The following is an 18,261-nucleotide window of genomic DNA, read 5'->3' as shown; positions in this document are numbered from 1 at the left end:
TACATCCTGTGTGGATGTTGCGGAGCTGTGCTGTGGTAGTGTAGGGATACGTGAATACACCTACTATTAGAATGCTGGTCAGCTGTTCTTGAACATTTATCTTTTCATTTACATAGCAACTTTGAATTTTTACGTCATTACTATCTCATCACTTTCCTGTAAGAAAGGTGATTTACTGCTTGGTGTAACCTTGAATAGAATTTTTATTGAAAGTATATTCAGATATATTCTCTTTTCTAAAAAATATTTTTCATAATCTCAAAGTCATTATCATATGAAGATTTTATTGGGTACTTCAGAATAGTAATACTGTGTTTATATTTGTGGTGGTTGAAAAATTATGTTAAATCAATAATTCTCAACTCAAATGATCAGATATCAAACAAATGCAGAATAAATTACAACAAATACTAATATTTAAAAGCTTTGATGAGATTGTATGAAATACAGGACTGTGACATTTGTATTCAACACATCAATACTTCTGGTTTTTTTCCTATGATCCCAATGGAAAAGATTAGGGTTGAAGACAGTAGATGATGTTTTCTCATTAGGTGGAAATTGATCTTATGACTTGAGCTACTGGAACAGATAGTTACTTTGGCAGTTCATGAAACTCCTCAATAAATAGAAATTAGATTCTTTCTTTCGTGTTGTGTGGGTAAATCACTTTTTTAAACCTATAGAATTTTTTCCTACCTTTGAGGATAACACAATTGACTTCCAATTCAGGTTTATAAAGTTGTTTGCTGTTTTTAAAGCTTTTTTTTTTCCCCCCAGTGGATTAAGTAGCACATTAGGAAGATAAGAAAGAAATCCAATTTTAAATAAATGGAGAAAAATCATATTTGCATAGAAAATAATAAAAAATATTTTTCATTATCTTTGTTCTGCAGCTGTAGTGCGCTCTGTTGCACAAAAGGCATGTATTTAGTGAATGTGATGTTTCTGAAGAGAAAATGTATTTATGCTGAAATAATGGTGATATTTCATGGTATATGTATTTAAGTAGGAAAACCTGTAAATGATATTTATAAGTCCTACAGTTACCTTGCCTTTATAAGCTACACAAAAGCATTTGCTCTTTAAGTGATGTTTCAGTAGAAGTCAATATTATTCTATTGCTTTGGGTTTTTTCAACTATATATTCCATTTTTGTACTGATTGATCCCTAGTGTGATAACTCCATGAATGTTTTACACTTTCACTGAAGACACAGTCCTGGCCATGCAGTCTTACTTGTGTTGCACAACTATGCATATGTGCGCAAGGTGAGACGTATAAGGGAACACAACCAGATTAAAAGCTAGCCTGGCTGAAAATAAAAGCAAATGTATGCTGGGTCATGGTGCAGCCATACGAAAACTTGTGCCAGTAGCAATGATAGCTGAAGAGTAAGCAGTGAGGGGGGGCCAGGAGTGCCTCTTCTGGTGGCAATGTCAACTGATGTCACTTTAATGCATGTGTGTGTCATGCACAGGGTATTGATGTGTTCTTTGAAGAAAAACTACTGCTTTCAAGCTCCTAAGTTCAGGTGTGTCTCCTTAGAATGTGTCCTTCCTCCATGCTAGAACAAGACCTGGGGACATGGTGTGTGTCCTCTCTGTCTCACTTTTCCTGTCGTTTAGTGTAGACCTGCAGTGAAGCACTGAGACTGTAAGAAAGCTATCCGTGACCTTCTTTCAATCACTGAGCTGCTTCACAGTATTGTTAACATTTTTGCATTATTAACTTTTTTTACAAAGCTTTTGCTTGTCCTCATTTTAATATAGTCAATGTCATCTAAATGTATTTTGGATTTGCCATATGAATTCTTGCAGTTCCCTGTCTCCAGAAACGAAAATCTCAAATCAATTGGCATGAGTAGTTTGTGTGTTTTATTCAGTATTTGCCACTAGGGGACACTATTGACCACTACATTTCTGTGCAAGAATGGTAGCGATAATAAAAGACAACTGTTTTTATTTTCTGACTGGAGGCACCGTTTTCATAATTCTAAGCTCTTCCCTGATCAAAGAATACTTAATCAATTGTTTATTTTTAAGCACTTTTAGATTCAAATTAAGTGTTTCCTCCAGTGATTTACCAAATCAGAATCTTGCTGAGGTTACAATTCTATTACAGTATCTATTATTAATGCTTAAGAAATAATATACTGAATTGTTCATGCTCTCATTAGATCTCATTCAAATATCATTAATCTTTTCTGAGAGAAGGTATAATGAACAATGGGAATTTAGTATCTCCATAATTTAATGAATGGAAGGTAATTTGAATACTACCGGACATCATTCTTCTATAGAGTGCTAGGAAAAGTTGACAACTGGTTTGGTACAGATTAGATGCCTGGTTGTTGGTGTATAAGAAGTAATTGTAACAAGCTGCCCCAAAATTGATAATACACATTGGAAAAATGTAATATGGCTCCCTGCCCCAGGAAAATATATTTTAAAATTATGAACTTGATGTAGACAACGTATTTGATTTAGTAAACTTCAGCAGCTCTCTTCTAAATGCTTGTCCAGTCTCTCCATGACTCAGTGTAAACCTTTGCATCCAGGCCATCTTTTGTCAGGAGGTGTCCTTGCCAAGGAGATCTTAATACTTTTTGTATGAAGAACTACCTCCTCTTGTTTGTTTTGAATGTGGCTTCTTCAAGCTGCATTTGATAAATCTTGTCTTATATTCAGAGAGGCTGTAGACTTTTCATATCCACTCCCTGTGTCACTTATTTTATAGACATTTATCATTACTTCCAAATTTTCTTTTTTTCCAAGTGAAAAAGTCTTAGCCAACTCAGTAGTTCCAGTTACAGAAGCCGTTAAATTCCTTTTATCATTCTTACTGCTCACCTGTAAACAGTCTCCAGCTCTACTATATTTTCTTTCTTGATAGGGCACACAGTTTTCTAAGTGTAGGCAAACCACGGATTTATACAGTATGGTAACAGTGTTCTCTATTCCTAACATGTCTTGGTTTTTTTGACCATTGCAGAGTGTTGACGTGATATTTTCATAAGTTATCCTAAGATGAGAGTTTGCTACTGACTAGTGATGGTTAGTTAAGAGACCATCTCCTTTTCAGTCAATCTAAACCATAGCTTACTGAGTTTAAAATTTATCTATGTTGAATTTCATGTGTAATTTTATTGCTCAGTCACATGGTCAGACAAGAACTTGTTCTGTGGTTCTCCAAAGGCTGATCTTATTCTTTCTGTCCTCTAGTAGTTGCCTTTATCAATAAACTTTCTTCACTGCTCATCCTCTTTCAGGATCATTAATGTGTACATAGAATACCTTGGATATAGGCAGAAATCCTTGTGGGAGTCCACAGGTGACCTTGTATTCTTTAAGAACTGGCCATTTGTTCCTGTCTACCATTTCTTACTATATCTTACAGTCAATTATTTAGCTATACAAAGGCCTTCATTCTCTTGCTACAAAAGTCAAGTTTCCTCAAAAGTCTTTGGTGAGGAATTTGTTAAAAGCCTTGTGAAAATCCATGTTGGTGTATCAATTGGATCACCACATCTTGATTTCTTCACAGAACATTAATAGGTTTGGAAAACAGGCCTTTTCTTTATGAAAACTACACTGATTTTTAAGAGTAGATGGCAATTATCTATCTGTTGACTAATTCTGTCCATTCTTATAGTTTCTGCTGATTCCTCTGGTAGAAACAGAAGAATAGCAGGCCAGTAGTTTTCCAGATCTTCCCTGGAACCTTTTTAAAAAGTTGGTGTCCTGTGTGACATTTAGGATGCAGACTAGGGTTTTTGGGTTTTTTTTTGGTGTGTTTGCTTTTTGGTGGTGGTTTTGTTCCTTTTTTTTTTTTTTTAGCATGTTATCATTGAATTTCCAAAGAAGGTTATGCCCATTCTGACTTCAATAGCTTTGCTTTTTAGTAACGTCCAGTAGCTCGAGGGAAGGATTTATCCCAGTTAGGCAGGCTGAGAGGGACATAACATTGTAATTTGATGCTGATACTATAAGCAGAAATAATTTAGCTGTTGTACAACATCTGTATGCCATCACTGATGACAAAAATTTCAATTCCATGATTGATAATGCTTAAAGTGGAACACACTGCTGTCCTAAAAATTCAGTGTTCCCTATCTAGAAATAAAGCCAGTCAATAATGATGTACAGTCACTGACAAGAGGCAAATAGTGCATGCATATGCTGTCTCTTTTTTTTTTTTTAAGCAAAGTTCTGAATATATTCAGATTTTAAGTAACAAGATTTTAAAGTTCTTCCAATGTCTAGAGCATAAACTAATGATGAAGAGATCACATTTTGGTTACTACAGAACAAATGAAAAATAAAAAATTATTTCTGCTGTTCTGATTTTAATAGTCCTGTAACTTAAAAATGATGCATTTCGCTGACATTTCCTTATTTAGCAAAAATTATTGGTTAAAATACACTCTAAAATAATATCTAGTTGTGGGGTTTGGTAGCTTTGTCGAATGATCTATAAAATTTTAAAAAACTTAAATATTCAAATCTTTCTTTTTATAAAGCTCTTTACAGTGTATTTTCCTCTTGAAAGATGATGTGAAATGACATTGGAAAAGGGCAAATTTTTATTCCTGAGATTTAATATAGTATAGCCTATATTGTAACTTAATTTACTGTAATGTTATTTGCTAGTTCAAATATAGTGTAGTTTCTCTCCAGAGGTAACACGCAGTGTGTATTGTGCTACACATTTTAGACCTATACAGTGTCTAAAAATATGATGCATTACACCTTTCTTTCAATTTGTGACTCATACAGTATGTTTTCTGAGAAGAATGCAGAAATGGATCATTATTGTTTGAGCTAATCTAACGCTTTCAATTTGACTGACATCCCTTGTTGTCAATTTTTTTTTTCATTGAGCATCTGTTAAACATAAAAGCGTATACTGTATTTTATCAGAATGAGCAATCCTGACATCTGTAATTAAGCCTCCCCTGTTTCTGCTTTATTGGCTTTAACATTCCTGTCTAACAGATTGTATAAACTGCACATTTGTTTACAAAACAGGTCCAGATTGTTCTTTGAATGTCCCTTCCACGGAGTCTTACTGGATTTTACCAAACGTAAAGCCATTCAGCCCTTCTGTGGGCCGAGCTTCCCATAAGGCAGTCCTACACGGGAAATTTATGTGGGTGATTGGTGGATACGCCTTTAACTACAGTTCATTCCAAATGGTGTTGAAGTAAGTGATTTCTCCGTTGTCATATCCTTTCTGATGTGGCTTAAGGAAAACAGGGAGGTAGCCTCTATCCTGCAATTTAATGGAAAGTTTTATATATTGTTTGATTCTTTAATAATGGCCTTATTTTCTGCTTGTAACTTTCTTATGATTAAAAAAAAGGGAAAATATGGGTAACATCAAACTATATTTGATACTAATATGTAATTTCTTCAGTTGTGTGAAAACTGTTGCTATACTTTGCTGCAAAACATAAAAATGTTTGTGGTGATAAAACGGTGAAAGAAACCCATGTGCTGATATTTTCAGACAGTACATCTAGAATGCTATCTGCATTATTGAAGTTAATTTATAATTATAGGAGACTTGTATTTAATGCATGCACTTAGCCTGTTGGTGCCATGCCAGTAGGGTTAGGCAGGTCATCCGTATTTCAGTATTTATATTTATGACAGTTTGTACATATGTGTATTTGACCACCTATTGAAAACAAAGTTGAAGCAGGTGTAAATATTACCTAGGTGATTTGGATGGTAACTTGTAAATATGTAGAGGCCCTAAATGTGGCAAATGCAAGTGTTAGGATATGTTTTTTAGCATGCTTATTTCTCCTATTTTTGTCTACCTCTTGTTTTCTTCTACATGTTTGCAATCATCCAAAACAAATCCCATCACCTTTGGTGTTTTTCTTTTTTTTTAATGGAAATTAAAATCAGCCATGCAGCTGAGAGGGTGCTCAACAATAAGTCTTCAAAGTAGTGCAAAAGGTTGTGACATGAGCAGTTTAGCGGGGTGTGGGTTTTTTATGTGGCTAATAACAGTGAGTTTAGCAACTGAGTTTCATAACTTTCTTATAAGTCTGGTGACTTTAATAACAGTCCCATTTTCTGAGATTGTTGATGGGTCCCTGAAAGAGCTGCTCCTGTTCTGCTTTGATGAACACTTATTACACTATCACAAGTTAATATACTGTTATAACAGTTACAAGTGATCAAGTTACTGCTGCAACAAATTACCGTGTCAGATAAACAGTGACTGATCAAGTCTGCCAAACAGAAGTTAGCCTGAACATACAAAATCCTCTGTTTCTCTGCTGGTAGAAAATGTTTACTGTTGTATTTCTTTTCTAGCTACAATTTGGAAAGCAGTATATGGAACGTAGTACCGGTATCCAAAGGGCCACTCCAGAGATATGGACACACTCTTGCTTTATATCAGGTTTGAATTCTTCAGCATTCTATTTAATGAATTTCTTTGTGTGTGCCATTAGTGATCTTAAAATGATTCATCATGAACATAGATTTTTGAGGATAATTTAATTTCTAGTCCCTAAACATTTTGTATTAGTGTCTTCTTCGGTACTTAGATGTAGTGCACAATTTTTGGAAAAAAGATTGCGCAGTAGATCTCAGTCAGTTATTAGCTGACCATAAACCCTCAGAGCTAAACCTGCCAATAAAAGGGGGCTAATATAATTAGAATTGCAGTAAGGGAAGGTGAGCTGGGAGCCAAGGGTGACTCCAGAGTGGGCAGTGCCCTTGCTGACCAGGCACCATCCCCAGGTGCTGGTAACAGGGTCTTTGACAGCCCCAGACGTGGTAAGTGATGACCAAGGTCCAGAGACTGTCCAGGGAGTGCAATCAGGAGCACAAAGAGACAGGGACAGAGGCAGGACTGGAGAGAAGGCTACAGCATATGCTTGAGGGGTCCATCCAGGAGATAAGCTAGCTACAGTGCAGGTTCAGGTCCATCCAGGAGGCAGGGTCACAGGCAGTCAGGGACTGAGGGTCCATGGCTGAGCTCTGGGTGAGGCTGGTCAGGGCCATTAAGGACTGTTAATGCCTTAAAGGCCATGATAGTAAGACATACGTTTTTATTTTTGTGCTATTACTCTTACTACAGAACCAGAGCACTATTAAAATACAAACAGTTGTTCTATAGTATCTTTTTACTGTAAGTTCAAATAAATATGAACTACTGGCAGTTTTGCTTCTACTGGTTTCATGTAGTCTGCATGCTGCTTTATTGAAAGAACATTTAAAGACTTATTTAACTCAAAAAAAAAAAAAAGGAGAAAAGATTCTTTGCACTGATAGACTATAGAGGCAGAAAAGACCTTTGTTAAAAAAAATAAAATTGCCTTTTGTTCATTTGTTAATTTTTCACTAGTGTTAGTCACGTCTCCAAAATATAAAGGACCAAAAGTGAATGCAGTGCATAATTTAGCCTTGTACAGATGATGGCAGACTTTTTAACTATGACAGAGAAATACAGAATTTGTATCACAAATTTGGAGTTGTTGGTATAAGACATCTCCAGTAGGGAAGAACAAAAAAGATTGTATCAAGTCAGACCAGAGTGTTCATCTAGCCTGGTAACATGTCTTGAATAGTGGATAACAGCAAATGCCTAGGGAATAATATCAGAAAAAATGACAAGAACGTATAGAAGCTTCCTCAGAATACCATCCCAGTCTGCAGCTGGGATTTTCTAAGATATGGTAGTAATTTTGCAGAAAGATTATGAATCCATGTTTTTTATTTTTTCCAAATTTTTGGACCATATATTTATTTTAGCATTGATGCCATCCTGTGCCTAAGAATTCCAGCGTAGGACACTGGTACTGGCTGGATTAATTTTGATAATCTCTACTACTAATATTATTTTCCATTTATTTTCTCTGTACCACTCATGATTTTTGGTAAACCCATCATACCTTCTGTTGCGTTAAAGGGTAAAGGAATTTGGCAGAAAATAAACTCCCTTGCATTCCAGCTTATCCTCAGATGTCAGAGGGGCTGGGGGTGGCTAGGTTTAGTTTCTGAGTAATGTCCAATTCAGTGCTATAAGTCTGGTCACACAACTGTCACGATGATGGATGTACTTACAGCACACTGCACTCTTGGCTTAGCTGCGTTCAATGCACGAGAATTACCACACTTAGGGAGTTTGGTTGCGTTAACGAACTATCACGACTAGATTAATGAGCAGCGCAGTTTATTAAAGCAATAGTCCAGGTTCTTTCAGATTGTTGGTGATAAATACACTGTCTGCAAAGCACATGCAAATATCAAATACAGCACGCAAAATCAAAAAAGAAAGTGACTCTATACAGATTTCTAAGTTTCCTGGGGAAGCACTCAGTACAGCCAGGTGTTCAAATCTCACACAATAGGCAACCCTATGGCGGGGGGGAGAGAGGCTCAGCCCATCGACTGATCCCAGAAGTCCGCGATGTCCTCCCGACTTGTCTATGATGGTATCTTCCCTAACAGTCATCATCTTTTTGGGTCTTTTTATACTATTTTTCCTTTTAGGTGGAGCTTGAGTGACTCTAGTCATACATACCTTTACTTTGATTGCTATAAAGTTGTCTCGTTTTGCTTTTAAAAGTATATGCTAGAAAAAATTCAGAGCGCATTCTCTGTGAGGGGGCAGTTGCACTTTGGAGGTGGGTAACTTTTGGGATGGAGGTGTGTTTTGGTATTATAATGATATTATAATGAACAAAGTTCACCCGAAGGACATGTTACATGTCAGTACCCCAGAACTGGGCACATGTGATATAAATCAAAAGTAGGTCATTAGGTTGACAGAATGCCCATTATTTTACCTCCTTGCTTCAGTGGATTCAATGCAGAGACCAACCATTCTTGTTCCTATCGTTTCAGTTCCCTATCCCTGTGATCACAGAGCCCAGCCGCGGCATCTCCACTCCGCTCCACCCTCCATGTTACTTTTCAGAGTTAGCACACCAAGTTCCTCTCGTGTTGCCAGCATCTAAAACTTGCAGGTTATGTTGCTCAGGGAACTACCATGGAACCGATTCTTCATGTGTCCTCTGCATTCCACCCTGGAGGTTCACCTTCCCTTGAGGGGGGTGTGTCGTATCGACAAGTCACCTCCAGCAATCACCCCACAATCCTCTCTCTCTCATTTCTTTTTCATGCTGAAAATTCCTTGCATTTTTAATAATCCTCTGGAAGGAAGCTATTTCATATCTTAGACAACATAGTGCCATTGGCTCTACCTCCTCTACTTCTGTTAAATCCCTTTGGAGATAGGGGGAATCACAATCTTTAGTGTATTGGTACCTCAGAGATTAATGTCATAGAATTAATGGTCTGATTCTTAATGGTATTTTAGCTTTTTGAAAATCTGCTGTTGGCTTTGAACTGGTATTTTCACAGAACTATCAGTTATAACCTCAAGATCTCATTCTAGTCAATTCAAAACCCACCACTGTACTTACCAGACTTAAAATTGTTTTTTATTTATATGCATCACTTCATGCTTATCTGCATGAACTTTTATTTACCTTTTTATTCATCCTCGTATTGCACATTCAGTATTATGAGATTCTTCTGCAATTCTTTGCTTTTGACCATTGTCTCAACTATTTTGAGTAACATAGTATTGTCAAAAAACATTGTCATTTTTCCATTCATCCCTGTGCCAGATTGTTCAACATACTGAAAAACAAACAAATCCCAACGGTAGATCTCTGTGGGACACCACTAATGACCACTCTTCATTTAATAAGTGACCATTTTCTTTTTCCCCAAACTTTCCTTTATCGAATTATTTAGCCTTCTGTTATCTGCCTTGCTTGTCCCAGAGCATCTTAGTTTCTCTAAGGCATGAGGAACGTTATCCAGCATCTTTTGGAAATTCCAGGTAACTGTGTCAACCAGATCTTTGATTCCTTCAGGAAAATCCAATGATTTGCAAGATACAACTTCCCTTTTCAAAAATTGTTAAGTCTTTTGCTCAGTCTCTGTCTTATGCATGTGTTCACTGAATTCTGTCTTTTCTGCCTGTTGCTTTTCAGTCTTTTGGTACTGGCACATTTTTAAGGAGGGATTCACACGCTACAGACAGGGGTCAGCTGTTTTGTTCTTAAATTCCTTCAGAACTCATCCTGGTGACTAGTTGCTGATTGTTTTGTCAGTTTGGGGTTTTTTACTATAACATTCTGTTATTAATTTCTGCTATGGAAATACTTGTAAAGTCTACCATGAAGACCTTGCGTGGGAAAATTAACTTCATTTTATTGCTGTGGCTTTATCTTCTCAGAATACTCCTTGAGTCTGTCTGTTGACACCACAAATTATCTAGTTGGCAGTATTGCTAATGTATTTGAAAAATGATATATTAGTACTTCATATATAATTTTGCTCATCAAACTGTTTCATGGCTTGCCTTTATATGTGCCTGCGTTTTAGTCTGCTGGAGGTTTTGAACCTTTATTTTGAAGTATACTTTTTATTCAAACAGTTTCCATTATCCTCTTAAGTTAAACTTTATTTATTTTGTTATTTGTAATGGGAATTTTTTTTTTAAATTGGAAGCATTCATATGATCTGAGCAGATGTCCTTAAAATGTCTTCATATTTTCATTAAAGATTTTATCCTTTTAGTTGTAGCTTTTAATTTCTTTTTTATGATCGGTCTTCCTTCTATATAGTGCTCCTTTTGAAGTTAAGCAGAATTGTAGGTGTGGGTGGATTTTTTTTTTTTTTTTTCCTGGCATCTTTTGCTCTTCCAGAGATGTTGAATCTGTACAGGGCATGGTTAATATTGTTGAGGTGTTTTTCAGTAGTAACATGAACTAGACTCTGTGCGTGCCGCAACATCAACTCAAAAAATGCTTTTCTTCTCATCAGTTCCCTGATTAATTACTAATGTATTATCTGTTCTTTGCAAGGTCAGGTCTTTCTGACCAGTATCTTTGGTTATTACAGTTCTTGTAGAATGTGGACCTTTTAGTTGGGAAACATTTAAGTAATGTATCATTTAGCAGTTCAGAATAAAGGCTTACAATATCATTTAACCTTTTTATTTGACAGCGCTAATATTTTCTTGAGATATTGCAGACTAAAAAGTAACCATTTTAGAGATACTTTTACCAGCAAATATTAAATATAATAGACCTTTGTTAATTCCGAGATCTTTCTGGATGTCAGTGAGGAAGTGCAACTCTTATTAATATTAATGAAAGCTCCAAGCAAGTGTGTAGTGAAGAAGCTCTTGCTGTTGTCAAAAGTGCATGTTAATTAGTAAATAGAATTCACTAATAATGAACACACCACCGCTAATGTCAAATAATTAACTAATGTGTTGCTTGTATTACTGATTATGTCAAATATCAAAAATTACATAGGCCAAAAGGAGCTGATTATGTAAGTTGAAGAAATTTCAAGAGAAAAAGTACATCCTTTTGCAATAAGTTTTTAAATTAACTTGTTAGGATAAACTTTTGACATTTTTCCTTTCAGATGGTCAGTCTCTTGAAAAAACAGAAAAATAATTTAGTGTGAAGAGTAAGGGAACATAATACCTAGAGATGGCAGCTTTGAGCTGTGTTTTGAGCTGTGTACTAGTCATTGTGTAAAGTTTCCTTTCTATTTGAGAGAAAAAATATCCACAGAGAAGAAATTAGATTAAGTTTTTGACTTGAGCTCCTGAGATTTCAAAGCCTAGCGCTAGACTGGAGTGAGAGCACAGAGCTAGTATTGCTTGATCGCGGTGCAAGGTAAATGGAAGCTATATAATTGACACTGTGGAGAATGAAATAAGTTACTGTGCCTATTTCCCTCAGAAAGCTTCTTTAGTTAAAATTGAAGTACTGTACTTCTTTATTCTGAAGGAAAAAGATCAGAAGACTCCCACTGATGTATAGTTATAACAAGTGACTAAGACTTTTTATGCATTTAAAGAGGAGAGAGTATAAGAGTGTTCTTGCTTTTAGACCAACTAAACTGTTAGATAGTATTACCTTCCAGTGCCTCTTCAGACTGGTTGTTGGAAAGGTGCCACCTATCTCTGTTAGCAATTGTTTCTTCTGTATCTGGGAGATTGTATATAGTTCCTGGCATCCTGATACTGAAAATATCAACATACTTTGAAATAATTCATATAAGAAATATGATTTTAAAGATATTGGTGGAAATGGCTTGTGATATTTTTAAAGTAGGCACATATAGCTTTGCTAAACAGTGACTAGATAGGGAGTTAGACAGTAAATTGAAAAATACTAGATCCCTGGAATAAAGTAGAAGGGGAGTTGCATACAAGGTGTGTGTATGGTCACTGCTGGGAGTTTACTCGGTAGTGAGCTTGTGGTTGTATTGCAGAATTCGTCCTTGTAATTAAACTGTTGCTAGTGGTCCCAAGACAGTGAGAAGGATGACCGGGCATTAAGATTTGTTTCCTTTAAGACTTGGCAATAGGAGTGAAGCAAACAGGCAGGCTGATAATCGTAAAGTAAGTAATCGTAAAGCTGTTTTCCAGTATATGGATCATTTTATACGTAGTCAAATTTAATTTGACTCGTTTGAGTTTTACAAATGTTACTTCCAATTTTAAAGCTTTATTAAAAAGGGGGCAATTGTTTTGATTCCTTTTCCAAATTAATTGGTATTGATGTTGAGTCTGTATATCTCTTCTAGTATTTTTTTTATTAGTCTAATCAAAAGCTAGTGTTAACAAAGTAAAATCTTTTTTCTGCTTTAATATGAGTGAGACAAAATCTTTCACCAATTGGTTTATTGTTATTCTTTTAATGCCTATTTTTGTTGGCTATTGTAGTGTGATTTCGAACAGCACTAGGAATGTGAAAGTATTTTCTAACTATTCTATTAATAATTATTAGCAGATTGTACCACCAAGTTGCATAGTTTTATTATTTTATGACTTTCAGTTATATCTTATGCACAACTTGCTTTCTAATTCTGATTTGCAGACCTCAGAAGTATATGAGAAGTAAGTGAGATGACCTGTCATACACTTTTTGCATGTAGTCTAGGTAAAAGCCTATTCAGAGTTCCTCTTCAATTAAATGGGCCTTAATCATCAAGAGATTTGTTCCTTTATATAGAAATGCAATATTTTTCATTCATTGTTTCAACATTAAATACCAATTGATTTGAAAGTTGAAGTCTAAGCATGATTGGCTTTTATGTCTAGCAGATCTCAAGGCAGATGCCTGGTTAATACTTTTCTATGCAGTCTCCATAACTTTTTCCTTCCTTCCAATATGTTTAGTCCAAATATTAAATGTACAAAAGATCAGACTGACATCTCTACTAAAATCCCAGCTTTTACCTTCAACAGTTCTAAAGCTCTGTTCACATAGTTTTATTTGCATGTTTTTCTTCAGCCTAGTTTTCTGTTAAATGTAGGAATGTTAATGCAAACAAGTAAATTTAAATTTTTTTTTTTTCCAAAAGCACACTACCTTATTTTCCTGACCTATATTTTGAATGCCACTGTAGTCCAGGAAAAAAGTTAGTGGCTTTTAAGGTATATAGGAACCAACTTAACTGAATCTTTCAATGATTTAATACCTTTAACTGTAGCCAGCAACAGTGTGGAAAAACTGTGGAAATAATGAAGAAATAAAGTGTTAGTGCTCTTGATTAGGCTAACCTCCTGACGTGAAAATTGCTGGAGTATGTACTGTCTTGAACTTGAATTTGGTCCTGTTGGGAAACTTAGGTTATAATATGCTCCTTGTGTAACTTAGGTTCTTATTCAGTGAGGATATAGTTACACAATAAGCTAAGAATAATAAAGCAGGCTGCAGGAGGAAGAGTTAAGTGAAGACTGCTTTCCAGTCTGTCAGTCCTGATCTAATGGGAGGATTATGGGATCAAGTAGAGATGTTGATTATTTGTTTTTTTCTTTTGATACAACACATAAAAGAATGTTCTTGATGTTGTTACCATATTAAAGGAGGTAATGGTCTGGGGAAAGCAAGAGGAGGTATTAGACTGTCCTAAACCAGCTGGCATGTACTGAATGCAAAAAACAGGCTTGTGATGGATGAATTATTGCCAGATTACTTTTTTTTTGAGTCTTACTTACATTTTGTTTGAAAAATAAAAAAAAAATCCCCAAACTTTTTAATGATGTACAGATTCAACTAAACTTTTAGAAATTTCGGGTAAGTATAGAGAACAAAAGTTCTGATGAATTTTTGAGTCCTGTTAGTTTACATAAAGTTAATTTATATACTAATGCACGGGTACAGTCTATGGGAGGAAAACAGATTGTTAGTCTTGTTTCAGGAAAATGGAGAATGACTCTTCAAGTGGTTTGTGAGTAGCATTCTTTGGCCCAATTTTCAGGAATGGATTGGATTTATATAAGAATTAAGGCAGAAAACTTGATTCTGAGAGAGAAAGTTTTCTGTGTAGCCATGATACAGTTAAGAAATACAAAATGAAAACTATATGGTTATTTTAACATGATTAATTTACTTCCAATTCATTAGAAATGGATTATAAATTCCCCCCTTATTGCACTTCTTTTACACTTTTTTCATGGTAACTACCAGATAAGATTCTTTTGGAATGCAGGCAGGATTTGCATAACAGTGTAGCGTTCCCAGGTACAGTCAGAGCAGCTGATAAGTACTGTTTAGGAATGGAGAAAAATTGCAAAGTCTGAAGAATAAAAATATTATAAGTTTTAGAAAAGTCTTGAATTACTGCATTTGTATAAAATATAAAATCGATATTAATACTGAGATATGCTGTAGGGAAGAGAGCCTGTCCAAGGTCAAAGGAACTAACGATTTTGGCTGTCTGTTCAGGATTCAATGTGAAGTAAGTAGGAGAGTTACTCTGGTCTGGATAGTCTGTTGACCAGGATTTATTGGACAAGAGGGTGCTCTAACTTGCTCTTCTGGTGATCTTATTGAGTAACTTACTTGCTCTGTTTCATTTTTTTCTCACTGTAAAATGCTCCCCTGTGAAGGGATTTGAAGTCTTGTTAAAACTGCTATGCAAAAGCTAGGTGATACTGCTGGGGCATGGTTTTTCAGGACAAGTACACAGCCTTGCAAGTCAGGAACATGAGACAGCTGAAGTAAAGCATACGGAATCACCAGTCATTTTTGCAATTTTTTATCCTTTTACCTCTCTTAAAAATAAGTATTCATTTACCTATTTTGTTGAAATTCTGTGGGTTAATTTGTCAGTTTTTATGAAACTTCAAATGCACAAATAACCATTTTAATTCATGATTACTCACTTAAAGGTGGATTTATTTTTGGATTTGGAGCCTTTATTAATTTACAGAAATTAGTGCTTTCATGCAGATCCCGATTTGCTTTGTTAGTTTAACTCTAAGGATGAATGCACATTGAAAGATTTTATTTTCTTTTGGGCTTCTAAAAGAATTTTGCCCTCAATTTTAAAGTTCAGACTGCTAAGCCAATTGCCATTTGTTTACCAGAACTCTGTAAGTTTTTCCTGTGTCATCTCTTTAGTCACACAAATTAAGTGACTTCAAAGTTTCTGTGCCTTTTTTTTTTGTTCCTTTTTTTTTTTTTTTTTTAAGAATAATTCTTTAGTTTTACAATTTGGATATTGTTCATGATCAGCCAATGAATTATTTTTGTTATTGTTTGTAATAGAAAATTAAATAAGAAAGAGGCTTGCCAGAGGTGTGCCTGTATTAAAAATTTGTTTTCATGGACTCACAAAGAATAGTTGAGGTTGGAAAGGACCTCTGGAGATCATTTTGACCAGCCTCTCTGCTCAAAGCAGGGTTGACAACAGCAGGTTGCTCCAGACATTGTCCAGTTGGGTTTTGAATATCTCCAAGGATATTCAACTGCACAACATCTCCTAGCAAACTGTTCCAGTCTTTGACCATCCTCACTGTAAAAATAAATGCTTTTTCTTACATTTAAATTGGATTTCTTGTAATCCAATTTGTGCCCATCACCTCTGGTCTGTTCACTGGATAATACTGAGAAGAGTCTGTCTCCCTGTTTTTTACCCTCTCCCACCAGATATTTAATTTTATTTGAATTATTTAGTTATTTAAAAAACACATTCTCCAAAAATCATGATGATATCAATAAGGTAAAGAAAGTAAGAGGAATTTTACTGCCTTAAGTAGTCTTAATTCCTCCAGCAGGCTTTCCAAATTGCGACAATTTACTTTTTATCCTGTATTTGAGTTATGCTCTTGTTTCCATTTTGGCTAGTTGAAATGTGTGTGTCAGTCATTACTCTGTAAGAGATATACCAGATCAAATGAATATTTTATTCTTCTCTTGAGAAATGTGATTTAACTGTTTTGTTCAAATTCTGGCTTTGGTCTTACGATTCCTGCCTTCTGCTGTCATCCTCTCTGCCCAGTATGCACGGTCAACTATTTACAGATCATATACCTTTTGTCATCTGTCTTTATCATTATGGTTCATCCAAATTTTTTACTGAAATAATTTTCTCAGATAAAAAAGCTGATCTGAGAAAATGGAAACATCTATTGGAAAGTTTTGGTTCCATTGAAACTAACAGGAGCTACACTGGCTGTTTTGTTGGCTTGTACCTGAACTGTTGCCAAGAAACCAACTGATGTGATCTGTAGGTGGGAATGTCATGAATGAGCTAGCTGCCTACCTGCTTGGTTTACAGCAAGAAATTTCTCATTTTTGCTGTAATTCCCTACTGAACAGGAACTCTGAATTACAAGTTCAATATACAGTGTAGTTTTATATACTTCGATTTGCATATGGTAATATTTATATGACATTTTAATTGAAAAAACACAGGATCTTTAAAGGTTTCTGTAACTTCTTAGGTGATTTTATTAACGTGAAGTAATATATCTAAAATGACCAAGGTTAATTTATTGAGTAAATGTTCACCTTCTCTATCTGTCACTCTGATTAAAAGTGTTGCTTTTGACATGTGGTATCAAAACTTTAAAATATGAGTGTGTTGGAGACCTTGTATCTTCTTGGTGCTTATCTGCCTGTCGTTTTGTTATCTGTTCCTTGGATAGTCTGCCTCTTGGTCTTGTTCCTCCTCCAGCTGAGGAGTACAATTTTTAACATCTTCCATCTGGGCCAGATTCTTGGCACTTTCTCCTCACTGATTTCACAAGGACTCTGTTTTATGCTCTTGTTGTTTTTCATCTAATTCCTGTTGTGGTATGCTATCTTATAAACAAATATCTAGAATGCTTTAATGATTTAAAAGTCAGCAGTTTTTCTGTACTAGCACTCTTGAAACTCTATATCTTGTGTATTGTGTCTGTCAGAAAGCCTCACCTTTAGTATATACCTTGATTTATATTTAGTTTGTAATTTATAAATTAGTATAAGTTTATGAGCGGATTCATTCTTTTCTTTCACAACCTTTAGGCTGCTTAGGACCATGTGCTCTTGTAACCTTCCTACAATCTCTTTCTGATTAGGCTTTCCAGAGAAATGTCCACCTTTATGTGCCTTTATGTTGTTTTTTGTCCTGTGTAACTGTCACGGTTTAACCCCAGCCAGCAACCAAGACCCACACAGCTGCTTGCTCCCTCCCCCCCCAGTGGGATGGGGGAGAGAATCAGAAGGGTAAAAGTGAGAAAACTCCTGGGCTGAGATAAAGACAGTTTAATAAGTAAAGCAAAAGCTGCACACACAAGCAAAGCAAACCAAGGAATCCATTCACCACTGCCCATGGGCAGGCAGGTGTTCAGCCATCTCCAGGAAAGCGGGGCTCCATCATGCCTAATGGCTACTTGGGAGGACAAACGCCATCACTCTGAACACCCCCCCTTCCTTCTTATTCCCCCAGCTTTACATGCTGCACATGACATCGTATAGTGTGGGATATCCCTTGGGTCAGTTGGGGTGACCTGTCCCAGCTGTGTCCCAACTCCTTGTGCCCCCCGAGCCTCCTCGCTGGTGGGGTGGGGTGAGAAGCAGAAAAGCCCTTGGCTCTGGGTAAGCACTGCTCAGCAATAACAAAACCATTTCTGTATTATCAACACTGTTTTCAGCACAGATCCCAAATATAGCCCCATTCTAGCTACTATGAAGAAAATTATCTCTACCCCAGCCAAAACCAGCACAATAACTATGCATGTAACTTTTTTTTTTATTCTGTATTTCTTCTCCTGACTTTGGTCTGTGAGCCTTTCTTTCTCCATGTTCAGCTGATCATCACTAACTTTCAAAGCATTTTTCAGCAGCACTAGGAGCTTCTTAATCTCAGAAATAGCCCTGAGTGAAGCTTAGTTAAATCTGTTTTTGTAGTTGATAAA

General features: G+C 35.9%; 1 protein-coding gene across 1 annotated transcript in view; it reads left to right on the top strand.

Moving 5' to 3' along the window:
• Positions 1-18,261, top strand: part of ATRNL1 (attractin-like 1) — a 536,085-nt gene that overhangs the window by 58,244 nt on the left and 459,580 nt on the right. Inside the window, exons 6-7 of the mRNA XM_010564713.1 lie at positions 5,031-5,205; positions 6,333-6,420. Coding sequence (XP_010563015.1) covers positions 5,031-5,205; positions 6,333-6,420 — 263 coding nt within the window. The remainder of the gene's footprint in view (positions 1-5,030; positions 5,206-6,332; positions 6,421-18,261) is intronic.

This window comes from Haliaeetus leucocephalus, unplaced genomic scaffold (genome assembly GCF_000737465.1).
Source record: "Haliaeetus leucocephalus isolate CR32 unplaced genomic scaffold, Haliaeetus_leucocephalus-4.0 Scaffold184, whole genome shotgun sequence".
Lineage (NCBI taxonomy): Eukaryota > Metazoa > Chordata > Aves > Accipitriformes > Accipitridae > Haliaeetus > Haliaeetus leucocephalus.
The sequence above is the reverse complement of the archived record's forward strand: the minus strand, read 5'-3'. Positions and strand labels throughout refer to the sequence as shown.